Source organism: Pleurodeles waltl, chromosome 7, assembly GCF_031143425.1.
Source record: "Pleurodeles waltl isolate 20211129_DDA chromosome 7, aPleWal1.hap1.20221129, whole genome shotgun sequence".
Classification (NCBI taxonomy): Eukaryota; Metazoa; Chordata; class Amphibia; order Caudata; family Salamandridae; genus Pleurodeles; species Pleurodeles waltl.
In genome coordinates this window covers 1123055146-1123072700 of record NC_090446.1, presented here as the reverse complement: position 1 = coordinate 1123072700, position 17555 = coordinate 1123055146, and the positions used below count along the sequence as shown (strand labels likewise).

The window sequence follows — 17555 nt, the reverse complement described above, 5'->3', positions numbered from 1 at the left end:
GGAGCAACACCTTCAGAAAGGGTCGCTCCCCTAGGCAATTTTATTTTAGGTCATTTCTGCCCCCAAGGGGGGCAGATCGGCCTATTTTTATTAGGTCAATGTGCCCCTAAGGGGGGAAGAAACCACTAGACACCAGGGATTTTTATTGTTATCGTCAATTTCACACAAGGGGAACGATCCCTTAGGTAAGGGTCGTTCCCCTTGGGGACAAATTTATTTTAGGCCTTTTCTGCCCCCTCTTGGGGGCAGATCGGCCTATGTTTATTAGGCCGATCTGCCCTCAAGGGGGGGAGAAACCACTAGGCACCAGGGATTTTTTTTGCACCAATTTCATGCAAGGGGAGTGACCCCTTAGGCTCACTCCCCGGGGGGTGGGGAGGAGGGATTTAAATTAGGCCATTTCTGTCCCCCTTGGGGCAGATCGGCCTATTGCTATTAGGCCGATCTGCCCCAAGGGGGCAGAAACCATTTAGGCACCAGGGATTGGTGTGTGTGTTTAGTTTGGGGGCGCAGCCTCTTTGGGCAAGGGTCACTGCCCATTAGGGCACATTACTGTTGGCCAGATCGGCCTATTTCTGGAAGGCCCATCTGCCACCAAGGGGGGCAGAAAGCCAACCAGAGAAGGTTTTTTTTCTTCAAAATAACGAAGGTGGGGTATGGCCATACACCCATCCCAAATAAATGGGGCCAAAGTTGTTCTGCCCACCGGTGGGCAGATGGGGCAATTACCCCCAATTCACTCCCTGGGGAGGGGCAGAAAACCTCCTAGATGCCAGGGAATATAAAAAACAAAATAGTGGGGTTGTGGCTACCAACCACTATGGGCATGGTTATGCCCCCACCACAAGTGAAGGGGTTAACAGTCTTTCAGCTCTCCCCCCCCGGACACTAAAACATCTTATCCCACGTCAAGCAAGAGGACATTTGATTAATTTGTGTTTTGGTTTTACATTCGGGCCATGAGAGCTTGTCTAACTCTCAAAATCATCCCACTTGGAATGGTGAGGGCTGCATTTTTTGGACTTTGGGATGCTGCCTTGTAGAAAAATCCACAAGACCTAGACACATCTGAAAACTAAACATCTGGGTGGGTACAGGCTGGTGTGCTTCACATGCACCCGCACAATTTTCTTTGCTGGAAATCACACATTTTTCCCACATTTTTGTGATGGAACCTTCCGGAATCTGCAGGAATCTACAAAATTCCTACCACCCAGCATTGTCTCATCTATACCGATAACAATTCTGCCCTACTTGTCAGCCTAAAAGTGTTTTGTTTTCAAACTGGCCTTTTGGACCCCCCCTTTGGTTACCTCTCAATTTCGACATGTTTTTGGCTCTTCCCTGTTACAGGCACTTGGCCCACCTACACAAGTGAGGTATCATTTTTACCAGGAGACGGAGGGGAACGTTGGGTGGTAGGAAATGTGTCCCGGGGCAGTGATTCCACACATAAATGTGGGAAAAATTTGATTTTGTTTAGCTAAATTTGAGGATTCTGGGTAAGAAAACACTGGGGGATCCATCCACACAAGTCACACCTCCCTGGACTCCCTCAGGTGCTAGTTTTCAGAAATGTTTGGGTTTGGTAGATTTCCCTATATGGCTGCTGAGCCCAGGACCAAAAATGCATGCCCCCCTCCTTGCAAACACAGGTAGTTTAGTATTTGATAATTTTGAAGTGTCCATATAGTGTTTTGGGGCATTTCCTTTCATGGGCAGTAGGCCTACCCACACAAGTGAGGTACTACTTTTATCGGGAGACTTGTGGGAGCGCTGGGTGGCAGGTAATTTGTGGCTCCTCTCAGATTCCAGAACTTTCTGTCACAGAAATATGAGGAAATAGTGTTTTTTTGGCCAACTTTTGAGGTTTGCAAAGGATTCTGAGTATCAGAACCTGGTGAGAGCCCCACAGGTCACCACATCCTGGAATCCCATAGGTGTCTAGTTTTAAAAAATGCACAGGTTTGTTAGGTTTCCCCTAGGTGACGGCTGAGCTTGAGGCCAAAATCCACAGCGAGACACTTTGCAAAAAATACTTTGGATTTCAATGTAAAAATGTGATGTGTCCACGTTGCGTTTCCTGTTGTGGGCATTAGGCCTACCCACGCAAGTGAGGTACAAGTTTTATCGGAAGACTTGGGGAACACAGAATAGAAGAACAAGTGTTATTGCCCCTTTTCTTTCTCTACATTTTTTCCTTCCAAATGTAAGACAGTGCGTAAAAAAGACGTCTATTTGAGAAATGCACTTTAATTCACATGCTAGTATGGGGACCCAGGAATTCAGAGATGTGCAAATAACCACTGCTTCTCAACACCTTATCTTGTGCCCATTTTGGAAATACAAAGGTTTCCTTGATACCTATTTTTCACTCTTTATATTTAAGCACATTAATTGGTGTATACCCGGTAAAGAATGAAAATCGATTGCAAGGTGCAGCTCATTTATTGGCTCTGGGTACCTAGGGTTCTTGATGAACCCACAAGCCCAATATATCCCTGCAACCAGAAGAGTCCAGCAGACCTAATGTTATATTGCTTTCAAAAATCTGACACCACAGGAAAAAGTTACAGAGTAAAACGTGGAGAGAAATGGCTGTTTTTTTCACCTCAATTTCAATATTTTTTTTATTTTAGCTGTTATTTTCTGTAGGAAAACCTTGCAGGCGCTACACTATGACCCCTTGCTGAATTCAGAATGCTGCCTACTTTTCAGAAATGTTTAGCTTTCCGGGATTCAGCATTGGTTTCACACCCATTTCTATCACTAACTGGAAGGAGGCTAAAAGCACAAAAAATATTAAAAATGGGGTATGTCCCAGTAAAATGCCAAAAGTGTGTTGAAAAATTTGGTTTTCTGATTCACGTCTGCCTGTTCCTGAAAGCTGGGAAGATGGTGATTTTAGCACTGCAAACCCTTTGTTGATGCCAATTTTGGGGGACAAAACACAAGCCTTTTTCTGCAGCCCTTTTTACCCATTTGTTTGAAACAAACGAACTTTTAGCTGTTTTTTGGCTAATTTCTTGGGCTCCCACAGGGGAACTCACTACATACCTCTAGAATCCCTACGATGTTGGAGAAAAGGACTCAAATTTGGCGTGGGTAGCTTATGTGGACAAAAGGTTATGAGGGTCTAAGCACGATCTGTCCCAAATAGCCAAAAAAAGGCCTGGCACCTGAGGGGGAAAAGGCCTGGCAGCGAAAGGGTTAAGGTCATGAGTACCACTGCTTCTTAATATGTTAAATATGTTCAGCATGAGCTTGAAAGTCAGACCAAAACAATGAGACACAGTAGCAAGAGACATGAGGCCCGATACGGAAATCTTTTCAGCATGAGCAGGCATAGCTTATTCCTGGAATTCAAGTGCACACCGCACCTGGTCATAGAAAATATTTCTGAATCGTGCCCAGTTTAACAGCTGCAGTTTCCAAGGAAAATTAAAGTAAAAAGGAAGATTAATCATCCCCTTGACGTCACTCCCCATTAAATTAATGAGGGAACAGGCAAGGGGGAGGTGTGCGCTAGAGGATACTGTGACGTCAAAATAACCTGTAATCATTTATTACAACTGAGTTCTGAAATGGTAACTGACTTCTAATAAAAAAAAGATGTGTGACATGACTTTACAGGTATTTCAGAAAACCTAAGGCATTTTAACAACTATTTTAGCAGCTCTACTAAGCTGCAAGACTGTGGGGACGAGTGCCATATAAAGAAAGTAGGAAAACAATGTTAGTTTGCACTTATGTGTTGTATTGTAAATAAAATCCTTGTTGTGTGTATTAGGCTCGCGCGCAATAAGCGCGAGCCAACGAACGGGAGAATGTTGAGGAGTGAATGTTGTGGGATGAATGTAGGGGAAAATTCGTGGGTGGTTGAGACGGAAACGATTGGAGAAGAGGTGGCAGGTCCGTGTGCAGCTGGGGCTATTATTTCGTAAGGAAACTACTTGTTCGACATTGCGATCTTTCAAGAATAAACAAGTTCATCTTACTGATTCCTGTACTTGTTATTGTCAGCGGCTGAAAATATCACAACATTATGCACCTAAATATGTGTGTTTGTACCCTGTGCGCAAAGCTTTCTCATTTAAATAAGGATTGTACCCGACGTTGCACTGCCTACCTTCTTCAGACAGTTCTTTGTTGAGGATCAGCTTCCCGTGCCTCAGGTAATTGAGGATTGGCCCAAAGTAGGTAGGATCTCTATCAATCAGGTAAGCTCCCGTCTCATCCTATATATCATACAAAGAAGCAAAGTTTACAAAATGAATTTAAAAATTCAACTTAAGTGAAACAAGAAGATAACATGGCAAAAGGAATAACACATCAATGTATAATAGCAAGAACTAATTTTATGTCAAGAACGGAGGCTCCTATTATGCTTCTCTTACTTGCTTTAATTTAAACAGCAGCAGTCAAGAAAACTACAACTCCCAGAAGGCTCATAACACAGAAGCCAATGGGAGAACAAAACGTAACAATTCATACACCAATCAGAGACCGTAGATGGTATGTGTAACCAAGCTTGACTGCGACCAGCCCTCTTTCTTGCTGCTCGCAGTCAAGATAAGTCACGGTCTTTCTTTCCTTACAATTTTATTTATATTGCGGTGACTGTTTTGCCATAACTGTTCAGTATTTTGTATTAGTGTATTTGACTGTATTATTATTGTCCTTTTGTGTGCCCGGCGGCGCGCTGTTGTTTTCCCCGAGTCGGGGGTCCCGGTTGCGGTTTTTCTGTGCTAGCGCGCGTTTGCACAGTTGAATTCTGAACGTTCTAACGGACGCGTTCTTCTCAAGACGCGTCCGTTGAACGGGTTCAGCTGCACAGTCTCGACGCTTACCGGCTCCTTCTGGGTGTCGGCTTTTGGTGCTGCGGCAGACCGCTTTCCTCCTCCTTCGTAGACCTTGAATTTCGAGGCAGAAACACTCCGGTATTCCCGACCTCGCATTACGAGGCAGAAACGCTCCGGTCTTCAGACGACTTTAGGACACGCCTTTCCTGGGCGTGTTCTTTCCTCCCTCAGCCTTCTACATATTTTAACCCCTTCTTGGCAGGTTTTTTCGTGCTCATTGTTTTCCTTGTTACAGGGCTATGGAAGGGCAGGACCCTTTTTCAGACTTACCTAATTCTAAGGAAATTGGAGCCTTTATTAATGAGGCTGTTACTAAGGCTATGTCAGCCACTATGAGCAAAATGTCTAAGAACATTGAAAATTCAGTACAAGATATGGTTTTTAAATCCTTTTTGGCCCATTCTGCGGGGGATAGCAGAAAAAGAAAAAACAAGGATTTAATAATGCAAAAAGAAGGTGCTTTGACTGGTGAAATTTCTTCACCCTTGATTGAGGATGTTATTCCTCCCAGGCCTCCTGTTCAGGAGGGGAATAATAATAGTAATAATTATAACGTTTCTGGAAAAAGAAAGTCCAAATTAAAGAACTCTCTTTCAGCACCTAAACAAATTACAAATACACATGTTTCTGATACCGATGATGATTTCGGTGATATGGACGAGGACGATGATGAGTCCGACACGGGGGGTTCGTTCTCTCAAGCCTCTCCCTTAAAAAAGCCTAAATTGGGGAAACCTACCCCCTTCTCCGCTAAGATCATTTTAGATTCAGAAGGTAATCCTATGTTCGACCCTTCCTACCTTCATCATCCCAATTCGACAGAGTGGACGCCGGCAGATCATGTGGGACAATATATTGCGGCCAGATTAAGGCTGCCCTTAGACAAGCAAACAAGAGCCAAATTACGTTCCGAGTATCCCAGACCCTCTTTATCTGCCAACATTACTTCTACCCCTATAATCGATGAATCATTATTGACTTTCTTTTCTAAATTTGGCAAGGACCCCCGGAAAGGGGTTGATAAGGCCTGGTCTAATTGCCAAGATAAGCTCCTCGATTTGGTGGGTCCTCTTGCTCGTATTTTCGATCTTGCAGAATCAGCCAAATCAGATAACACAGACATTGATCCTTCAGAACTATCCCTTTGGATTCAGAGAGCATTCTGTTTATTGGGCAATGCTAATGCTGCCATTATCCATGAGAGAAGAAAGGGACTATTGCTCAAATTAGACCCCAAATTGTCTAATCTTGCGTCCAGGGATCCTGGTTTGAAAGCCGAAGGTCAGCTTTTTGGGAACTCTTTTATTAAGGATTTGGGAAAGTTTGTGGCAACTTTCTCTTCGATCGACAAAGCCCAACAAAATATTTAAAAAGTCTTTAATCAACGGGTTTTTGGCAGGGCCGGTACAGGCAGGAGCCGCTCTACCGGCCGCTTCTCCCATCCACAGGGGTTCCGAGGCTCCTCATATTCATATTCCAACTACGGGTATCAGCCTTACAGACCCCAGTTCTATCCTCAAAGAGGCAGGGGATTCAGGGGTCGTGGACAATGTGGAGCTAGACATATCATAACCCAAGGTAAGCCTTACCTCTGGCCCTCTACCAATAGGGGGCAGACTGAGATTTTTTCTTCAAAAATGGCACTCTCTAACTACCGATCCATGGGTTCTGAATACGGTTCAGGGGTATCAAATAGAATTCTATTCTCAACCCTTCCAAGTTTATTTACCCCCTCCACCTGTTTTCTCAGCGGAAATGTGTCTTCTTATTTCAGACGAAGTAAAGTCCCTTCTGTCCAAGGACACTATTCAAATCTCTTCCCCAGATCCATCAGGTTTCCTCAGTTCATTATTCCTAGTCCAAAAGAAAAAAAAAATTCAGGCCAGTCATAAACCTCAAATACTTCAACCAGTTTGTCGTTTATCGACATTTCAAAATGGAAACTATCCTCCATTTACGAGATATTCTCCTCCCATTGGATTTTATGGTACGTTTAGATCTTCAGGACGCATACCTTTCCGTTTCCATTCACCAGGATCATCGCAAGTTCCTTCAATTTCAGTGGCTTGGCCTGACGTACCAGTTTTCTTCTCTTCCATTCGGTCTCTCGTCAGCACCCTGGTGCTTCACAAAATTAATGAAGCCAATTGCGGCACACCTTCAGTCTGTAGGCATCAGACTTTTGATCTATCTAGACGATATTCTCATTTTACACCAGAATCGCGACATTCTTCTTTCCCATCTACAACTGACTTGTTCTCTCCTCTCCCAATTGGGGTTCCAAGTCAACGAAGAAAAATCATGTTTGGTTCCCTCTCAAAGAATCCAGTTCCTGGGGTTCGAAATAGATTCCTCTTCCGCCTCCCTTCACCTTCCCCTTCAAAAAGTGAACTCCATCAAATCGGAGATTCGGAGAACACTTCGGAAAACTCAGATCTCCCTAAGATCCCTGGCCAGGATTGTAGGCCTCTTATCCTCTTCAATTCAGGCCATATTCCCCGGCCCTTTACATTATCGGGCTCTTCAGAGATTAAAAATACGTCATCTCAAAAAAGGTCTAGCATATTCAGATTTGATCTTTCTAGATCAGGAATCCCGCTTAGAGCTTCTATGGTGGATAGACCATTTAGATGCCTGGAATGGCAGAACTATCTTTCCGTCAGCCCCAGATCTTGTGTTAGAGTCCGATGCAAGTCTGACGGGCTGGGGCGCCCGATGTGGACCAATCTCGACTGGCGGTACATGGTCGTTAAGGGAGTCCAGATTGCACATCAATTATTTAGAGATGCTTGCAGGCTCCTTTGCAATAAAGAGTCTAGCAAAAGGCAGAGTTCAGTGTTCCATCCTCCTCCGTATGGACAATGTTTCGGCTGTCCGATACGTAAACCATCTAGGAGGCACCAGGTCAAAACCATTGGCAGACCTCGCAAAAAGTCTATGGGAATATTGTCTAAACAACGAAATATCGCTCACAGCAGAATATCTTCCCGGTTCCTTAAATCAGACAGCGGATTGGCACTCTCGTTTCCTCAGGGACTTCAGCGATTGGAGACTTCATCCTTCAGCGTTTCAATCTATTCTTCACAAATGGGGCCCTTTCAGTATAGACCTCTTTGCCTCCCGTCTCAACACCCAACTTCCTCTCTTCTTCAGCTGGCGCCCAGATCCCTCTGCGCTAGATTCCGATGCATTCCTTCAGGATTGGTCCCAAGCAATCAATTACGCCTTTCCTTCTTTTCTCATGATCACCAGAGTGCTGGCCCAAGTCAGACGCCAGAAAGCGACTCTCGTCCTAGTGGTACCCTTTTGGCAATCTCAAATTTGGTTCCCTCCTCTTCTGGAACTGGCAATCGACTTTCCCATCCTCCTCCCCTCTTTTCCTTCCCTTTTGTTGGATCCCTTCGGGAATCCTCATCCGTTGGTTCTCAACAACTCTCTCACCCTTTCTGGGTGGAAGGTCTCAGGGATGCCCCACCTTCCATCCCAATTTCGGATGAAGCTTCAGACTTCATCAATAAGGCCTGGGCTCCTGGCACCAGGAAAGCATACTCTTCCGCCTGGTCTCTTTGGTCTAGCTGGTGTATGGGAAGGGACCTCAATCCCGTTTCAGCAGATTTAAATTATGTAATAAACTTTCTTGCGGCGCAAGCCAGTGCAGGTAAGTCTTACAGGACGATTAATCTTTATAGATCTGCTATTTCCATGTATCACGCCCAAGTCAACGGAAAACCGATTGGTGAACACCCTTTACTTTGTCGACTGTTGAAGGGAGTACGTTTTTCATCTCCCCCTCTACCTAAATACTCTAAATTAGGGGACGTTAACTTGGTACTGAATTTATTTTTGTCTTGGCAAGACAATGTCGATTTGTCCTTGAAAATGCTTTCCGCAAAACTTACCATGTTACTCTGTTTAGTTTCTATTAAACGTCTGTCCGATGTTAGAGCACTGGAGGTTACTTCCCGTCAGTTTGCCCCCACTGGGGTCTTGTTTTCTATTAATAAGCGTACCAAAACTAATTTACGAACAGTCTTTTATCCATATTTTCCAGATCAACCTAAGCTTTGTGTAGGACAATGTCTCAAATGTTATGAGGAACGGACAGCTGATCTCAGAAAGTCCTCGGTTTCCCAACTATTGATTTCCTTTCAGAAACCTCACAATCCCGTGTCTGCAGCAACTCTTGCCAGATGGGTTCGATGGGTTATGTCCCTTGCAGGTATTGATACCTCCGTTTTTGGAGCTCACTCAGTTAGAGGTGCAATGGCCTCCAAGGCCTTTTGGGTTGGATCCAGGTTAGAGGACATTCTGAGATCTGCTGATTGGTCCAATGATAATGTGTTCAGAACATTCTATTGTAAACCAGTTCATACTGCTACATCAATCGTGATTAATATGCTTTAAAATAGCATAATAGGAGCCTCCGTTCTTGACATAAAATGTAGATTTTCCTAGTAATTTATGACGGAAAGTCTTAATTTTATTAAAGACACGGAGGCGAGTATTATCCCGCCTCAACAAGGGGATATCTCTGATTTTTCTTGTTTTTTCCCTCCCTTGCAGTTAACTCCACTCCAGCTCAACCTTCGACATGATCAGAAGATGTTTGGGTCAAATTCCAACTTGGCAGATGGTCGATCGGACTTCCTTAGAAGTTTTTCCTTGGTTTCCACCAGAATACCTGCTTCGCTACAGTTTTGTCTATCTTTGATTCAGGACTTTTGTTCTCTGACTTTAGCAGTTGCTATCATCTTTGCAATTCTTCCACTGTTTTCTAGTAACTCCTAGCCTTCTCGCATCAAGAAAGAGGGCTGGTCGCAGTCAAGCTTGGTTACACATACCATCTACGGTCTCTGATTGGTGTATGAATTGTTACGTTTTGTTCTCCCATTGGCTTCTGTGTTATGAGCCTTCTGGGAGTTGTAGTTTTCTTGACTGCTGCTGTTTAAATTAAAGCAAGTAAGAGAAGCATAATACTCGCCTCCGTGTCTTTAATAAAATTAAGACTTTCCGTCATAAATTACTAGGAAAATCTACATTGTTATGTAGGAGTTGAAGGGTTAAATGCACATCACATAACATCACATACCAACCACTCTTTCTCAATTGTAACCTAAGAATTCCAACTGCTAGAATTGTATCAAAGTGTATGATTTTATGTGATGTACAAACTGGAATACGTTATCATGGTGCACAGGATCGTACACAAAACTGTACGAAATAAAGCTGTGAAAGACCACAAGTATTTGATGATGGAGGACTCATACTAACTTCACAAATCTAGTTACTTGAACACCTTCTTCTCACTAATGCTCCAGGGTACCCCTGACCATTCTCCTCTAAACAAACACCTTTTCATTTCGATTTGTGGTCAAGTTTATCCACACAGACAAGCCACTCTTGAGACTCAACTATCATGAGCTAGAGGGAAATGCTCACTGCCAATGTCAAAAGTAATCCTGGAAACTCAGCATAAAGAGGACAGAGAATTGGTCCCTCATTGCATGGGTGACAAACTGCTTGCTTTGCACAAAAGCATGCACTTGTTTGTGTTTAGGTATTTATATCAAAGCACCTAGAAGGGATTTTGTGATGAGGAGTAATACTATATTACAACATTTGGTGACTAGAAATATTTTTTCTGTATAATACTTCTGGGCCCCCTAAATATTCTCCTGTTAGCTAAAAACATTTATTCTGATAGTAACCCGAAGATAATCTCCAATGATAAATAATTTTGGTGGAGGCTGGAAAAACATAAGCTACAGGGATCCCTCGCAGTAATTATCAAAAAGGAATTCAGGGAAATTTAGTAGAAAGAAAGGATCTAGTAGTTCACGTACATTTTAAAGCTTTCCTCACTACACTGGTGACAAACTGATACCTTTGTACAGAGGGGGCACACTTATGTTGTTTAGGCATTTGCTTTAGAAGCACCTAGTAGACTGGATGGATGTTTCTTTAGCAAATCCAGTGCCACTGCTCTCTTTAAAAGGTACGATATTTTGTTTAGGTCTGTTGCACGTTCTACATTTCCTGCTAAGATGTAGGTCTACGGCCAGCATGAAGAACCTGTGAATGTCAGATATAACTGCTAAATACTTAAACAATGCTTGACCTCTACAGTGAAGCAATTGGTTAAATGGTCCAAAACTCTCTTGGTCCATCCTAAATGAGATAAGGACATTACAGATTGACAATCTTGTCTTCCAATAAGTAGGTTTAACATTCAATACTTAGGCATGCACATCGCCTTGGCAGCTAACCTTAAGTAGAGCCTTAATCTTACCCCACTACTGGCCAGTACAAAGAGACCTTATTAGAAAGACCAAGCGTCCACCTAATATCCTGGATAGAGCGGCCCGCTTCAAAATGATGGTTCTGTCATGATTCCTCTACACCCTACAAATCTTTCCATTAATAATTACCCAAAAGTTGTTTAAAGACCTAATGGCCAGGTCCTCTGGTAAGTGTGTGTTCCTTCCTATGGGTAAACCAAACCCCATGCATGACATTTAATAAATGTAAGCAATATAACTATGGAGGCGGTGTGGCCGTGTCTGATTTGTGCTTGTATTACTGTGCATGTCAAATCCTTGGGCTGAATGTCTATCTGAGTGGTGGATGAGAAGGCCCAGCATTCCAGGACGAAGTTTCTCTAATCCTCAAGAGAATAGAATGGGGTTGTTACATGGGTTCCCAATCACCTGCTTACTTCTGGAAGCAACTACAGTAGTTCTTCTGGCCTGGCGGTCGGTCTTGTACTGGATCACATGGGACCAAAAGCTTACAATGGATACTCCCCTATGGAAAGGGAAACAGCTCAGACACAGTGCCCATATGGAGAGCTTTAACAGGAGAGACCTCATTAGGATCACAAAATTAAGTGATGTCTGGCAGGGTTGGCATATGTTGTTTCAGGACCTCAAGTCACAGTCTGAACTCAGCAGGCATCAAATTTGCAAATATCATCAGCTCGGACACTCTTCCACCAAGTCTCCCTGTCTGAGCCACCAGAACACAGACACCTGGAAGCCAAAATTCTGATGGGTCCACTGGGTAAAGGAGGGATATCACAAATCCACAGATCCTTAGTCATTAATGCCCTAGATGTTTTTCTGGTGCTAAATGAGAAATGGGAATGAACAAACTATTATGGGGCAATCCTGGGAACCTGGGCTGACAAATGCAAAAGAAAACAATTGTTTTCTTCGGGGAGGATTTAAGCCTAAATCTCCTATGCAGAGTAGTAGAAATAAAAAAAACAATAAATTGTGACTTTACAGCTAATTGTATTCACTAAATAAAGTTCTTTTCACCATGTATCACATCGCAAGTGCACCAAAAAACGCAGAGAAGGTGAATAGTGACTTTTGTGAAAGGTTGTGTGTTGGTGCTGTGTACAAAATATATACACACGTCGCTCGGGGCTGATAAAGTTATAGATTCCCAGCATAACTCAAAATCAGAGAAGAAAACAGAGATCGTTTTAACATCATATGCATATGGACTATTATGAGGAGTATCACACTAGGCCTTCCCTCTGGTTGTTGTACCCGTATTCCAATACCCGTTTGCATTACTTTCAAACATATAAAGAAAGTTAGGAAGGTCCTGGGTACAAGGGTCACTTTTGGATTACTTCCCTCGTATGCGTCTGATCTTATGTAAAGGCAATGGCTGGAGCGTGGTGAAGAAAAGGCACCTGTCCAGTAACTGAAGACAGTGAAAGAGGTAGTTGTACGAGGAGGCTGCGTGGGTAATTCTGAGGGAATTGATTCAACCCTTATTTAGAGGGTTTGTCCAGGAGAGCTAATCCGACTGGGATCGGGAATACAAATCCTAATGAAATAGGGGGTGGGAGGACTAATTATTATATGCAATTCACAATGATATCGCAAAAAAAAAGTGTCAAGATGCCTTGATGATATTCCTCACTTAAAAGATCAAGAACCTATTTTACAAAAACATTTGAACAATCACAAATAATTGTGAAAGGAACTTTTTGGGTTATACCTTCTAAACATATCATATATCAATTGTAACTGAGCTCGGGAACGGCTGAAAGTGACAATATTTTAAACAGACACGTAGATCTTGCAAATTACATTTTCAAATTGTTCGTTGAGTTGACAAAATGAGCAGAATGTATTTTTAAACACATTTAACTTTGCTGTTAAAGCGTTTTTGTTTCCTGTTGGCTGTCATAATCCATCTCGAAAACACAAGACTTGCTTTGAATAAAGCAACAGAGGGATTTCAAATTTCCTGAAGCCAGGGTACAAGCATAATGCTCTGAAATCCAAGCAGCTGCAGTGCTGTGACCACAAGTTGCCACCTCGGGAAAAGGGGGCTTCTTTCTAAAATAGGGGGGCAACTGGGTTTACCCCCAACTTGCGCTCTGCTGGCATCTCTCTGGGCAAGGCTTCCTATGGGAAGACTGCATTCTCGCCATGTAGGGTGGTTTTTTCTCTTTTGCATTCTTTACCGAGTAGCAACCTCAACACCCTAGCCACCTCAGCTGCTCATCTGTACCTATCCCTTTTCCCACATCTCTAATTTCTCTCTTTAACTTTTTTGAGTTAAAAAAAATCGCCCCGCCCCATCCCCACTGCGTAGTACCACCCTCACCAGCAGCCCCGCCTTACCTGAGGACCCGCCCCCTCGAGGCACAGCCGGCTAAGCAAGGAGCGCGGTTCTCGGTTAAGGCTTTCTCTGCTGGTTATGAAGCAAGTGCCTCCCACGTTCAACCTCACCCACTGCGAGCGGGTGGCAACCGGGGGTTCAGCCATTTCGTTCAAAACGGGAGATGAGTTCTCCCAGCAACACAACGGGTACTTCCGGGACCGACTTCCGGGGGAGGGACAGGCTTTCGGTCAATACAATGGAAATAAAAGAAACATACATGAATAGTTTGCTCCTATTTTGGATTGGGTGCTGTGAAGAAACTAAATTCTTCAAAAAATTGAGCGGGGTGGGGTGGCACTGTTGTAAACATTTCACTATGAAGTGCTTATTTTGATTTAAACACTTCGAAATACTTTTTACACGTTCTCGTTAATAGTTGAACTGAGCTAATCGCTGCTACTACACCTAGAGTTGTGTAGTAACGATGTACTCCGGAAGGAACCGTGTTTCTTAAAGATTTATTGCTCTTCATTCATGGATGTATACAGCCAGCCTTATCTGCAGGCTTCCGCTTCTTTCTCTGGCTTGCCACATTCTATCACATCATATATACTCGAGAACACCAATACATTCTACGTAGAATTCCACTAAATTCTAAGTCAGGACCGGAGGCGAGGATTATGCATCATCTTTCTTCACTTTTTTTTAACAGCAGGTTCAAAGTTCAACAAAATAAACTACAACACCCGTGGGACCCATCCCCATGGTAACCAATGTCCAATCACACTGCCATCCGACTGTCCATATAAATGCTGACGTCCTTCCTCTTGCTTCACTGCTCTCTGATACAGATAAGTCCCCCTTTTCTGTCTCTGAGTTGTAGAGTTGGAAAGTCTCTGTTATTGGTATTTGACCACTGTTGATCTTGGTAATCGATTTCTTGCTGAGCGCGCGCTGTTTCGTGTCGTTGCATAGCAACGAGATGCGTGGTAGGCATTTGTTTCCCCGAGCGCGGTATTTCTTTTCATCCCTGTCGGGTCCACCAGAGGGCGCTCTTTTGTGCGCTCTGGTATTCCCAAGCATTTTCTTCAGCGTTTCGAGTCGCGTAACGCGCTCGAACGCCTTAGACAACGCTTTTGGGTCTCAAGTGAGTTTCCCTGCTCACTTTTGACCCTTCCAACCCCCGCAAGACACCCCTTGGCGGTTGATTAGGAATTCAGTGCTATTCAACGTGCGGATCGAGCGTCGAGGCCTCATTGCCTTGGGGGCACTTTTATCTGGACAGGAGTGCGGGGGGCCTTCCCTGAGAGTGTTTAAGGGTGTTTTTCCTGTCGATTTCTCCCCTCTGTGTCCCCACGCAGTCCTCTCAGGACCACGAGAATTTCCCCACCTTGTCTCCGGGGAGGGCTCCTCTCAGCGGACTCTGCCCCTTGAGGTGGACCTCCTTTTGACGCAGGCCATCAGCAGGGCCCTGGGTCCATTAAAAGATAGCGTGGCCAGATTGTCAGAGCATGTATTCAAGGGGACAGGCACGTTTGGGGGGACGGGCACTGACCTGAAGGGAACGGCAGTCCCCAAGAAATTTCGCAAGCGTGACACGGGGCACCTGGAAGGCTTTGGTATTCTTACTGGAGCCTTCTGTAAGAGTGCACGCACGCTGAAGCGTCTACCCTTTCGGGAGGGTTTTGAACCCGGAGAGACCAGTGAAGTGGTTCACACTATACCGCACCCTGATCAGGGGTCCCCCAAGCCAGTCGAGGGGGACACAGACGGGGATACCTCCTCAGAGGAGGACCAGGATTCGGGGCGTCCTTGGCGTCCGGCTTCTAGCTTGTCAGACCCGCCAGGAGCTGAGGACTCCGAGTCGGAGATGCTTCAGCCAGAGGACTTATATCACCCTAGATCCTCAGAATGGCACCCGGACAAGAAAGTGGCAGACTATGTTGCCAGCAAAATCCGCCAACCACTTGAAAAAGAGGTTCGGGCCAGGTTGCGGGCGGAATGCCCTCGCCCTACACTACCAGATAAAGTGGCGGCAACACCCGAGTTAGACCCTAAAATGTGCACTTTCTTTGGGAAATACGTTAAAGATCCCAAGAAGGGCATTGACTGTTCCTGGAGGGGGTGCCAGGATAAATTATTGGACGTCCTGGGACCCCTCACGCAGATAATCCAGCTTGCTGAGCATGCTAAGCGTACCAATTCTCCCATGCCCACGGATATCGTTGCTGGGTGGGCTCAGAGGGCGGTCTGCCTGTTAGGGAATGCTAACTGTGCACTTTTGACGGAGAGGAGAAGATCCCTTCTTATAAAAATCAACCCTAAGTTAGGAGAACTCTCCAACTCAGAGGCTGGGGCTGTGGCCCAGGGGAACTTGTTTGGTGATCCTTTTGTAAAGGAATTGAGCAAGTTTGTTGCTACTTTTTCAGCGCTCGATAAGGCGCAGAGCTCGATCAAGAAAATCTTCCCGGGCAAGGTTTTTGGCGGGGCCGGAAGAGGCAGGGGTAGCTCCTCCGGCGGTGCGTTCCAGCAAGTTCCCAGTCCCTACCCAACACGGAACAACGGATGGAGAGATGGACGGCAGGGTGCCTTCTTCCCCAATCGGGGTAGGGGTAAGACCAGAAGGGCCGCACGAGGTGGAGCTAACGCCCCCAGAGGCGCCAACGGTGAGTGTTACCATTGCTTCCCCTCGTATTCTCGGAGGGAGGCTGCGGCTCTTTGCGCACAAGTGGGCCCAACTAACGTCAGACGCTTGGGTATTGCAGATGGTGTTGGGGTTCCACATAGAGTTCTGGGGGACTCCGGTTCAGGATTCCCCTCCGCGGCCCTTAGTCTTTTCAGAGTCAGACTCGGCATTGATAGACACAGAGGTCCAGGGGTTTCTACAAAAAGAAGCAATTTGCCCATCGACCATTCACCCCAGAGGTTTCGTGGGCAATCTCTTCCTCGTGGAGAAGAAAGACAAGGGCTTCCAGCCTGTCATCAATCTAAAAGCCTTCAACGATTGGGTGGTCTATCGCCACTTCAAAATGGAGGGCATACACATGCTCAGGGATCTCCTGTTACACGGGGATTGGATGGTTCGTTTGGACCTCAAGGACGCCTACATTACGGTCCCAATCTTTCACCCTCACCGCTGGTTCCTGCAGTTCATTTGGAGGGATCAGGTGTTCGAATTCTCGTCCCTCCCGTTCGGACTGTCGTCAGCACTGTGGTCCTTCACGAAGCTACTCAAACCAGTAGTGGAGTACCTACGGTCTCGAGGGATCCACCTGAATATTTACCTCGACGACATCCTCCTGATGGACCAGTCGCGCGCTCGGCTGATATCCAATGCGAACATAACTATTCAGCTCCTGCAGGACTTGGGGTTCGTGGTAAACTCACAGAAATCGGAACTGCTTCCCTCGCAGTCCATGACCTTTCTGGGGTTCCTCATCGACTCCCAGGCGGCCTCCCTCAGTCACCCAGGCTCGAAGATTACGAAGATCAAGAAGGAATTGTCCAAGGACTTGAGACAGGACAGAATCTCCCTTCGGCAGTTAGCCAGAGTGGTGGGACTCCTCTCATCCTCGATTCAGGCCATCTTCCCGGGACCGCTCCACTACAGGGCCCTTCAGCGCCTCAAGGCTCATCATCTGTGACGCGGCCTCTCTTACTCCGAGCTGGTAGCTCTTCCCGAGGAGGCGCGGACAGAGATCCAGTGGTGGCTGGATCATATGGAGGTGTGGAACGGCAGGGCGATCTTCGGAGCCTCGCCGGATCTTGTGATAGAGTCGGACGCCAGTCGTTACGGCTGGGGAGCTCGCTGTGGGGATGTCTCTTTCGGGGGACGCTGGACCCAACGGGAACTCAGCCTCCACATCAACCGTCTGGAACTCCTAGCGGGTTCTTTCGCGATCAGATCCCTGATGCGGGACAAGGTCTCTTGTTGCATCCTCTAGAGAATGGACAACATCTCGGCGGTTCAGTACATAAACCGCTTGGGGGGTACCTGCTCGAAAGCTCTGGCGGAATTGGCAAAGGATTTCTGGCACTTCTGCCTCCAACGCCAAATCTCGGTGA

General features: G+C 45.5%; 1 protein-coding gene across 2 annotated transcripts in view; it reads right to left on the bottom strand.

Moving 5' to 3' along the window:
* KCTD2 (potassium channel tetramerization domain containing 2) overlaps positions 1–13714 on the bottom strand; it is a 223855-nt gene extending 210141 nt beyond the window's left edge. For both annotated transcript variants that reach the window (XM_069200110.1, XM_069200111.1), the window contains exons 1-2: positions 13511–13714; positions 4130–4238 (exon numbers count right to left, since the gene is read on the bottom strand). In XM_069200110.1, coding sequence (XP_069056211.1) covers positions 4130–4238; positions 13511–13654 — 253 coding nt within the window. In that variant the 5' untranslated portion in view covers positions 13655–13714. The remainder of the gene's footprint in view (positions 1–4129; positions 4239–13510) is intronic.
* Between the last annotated feature and the right edge of the window lie 3841 nt (positions 13715–17555).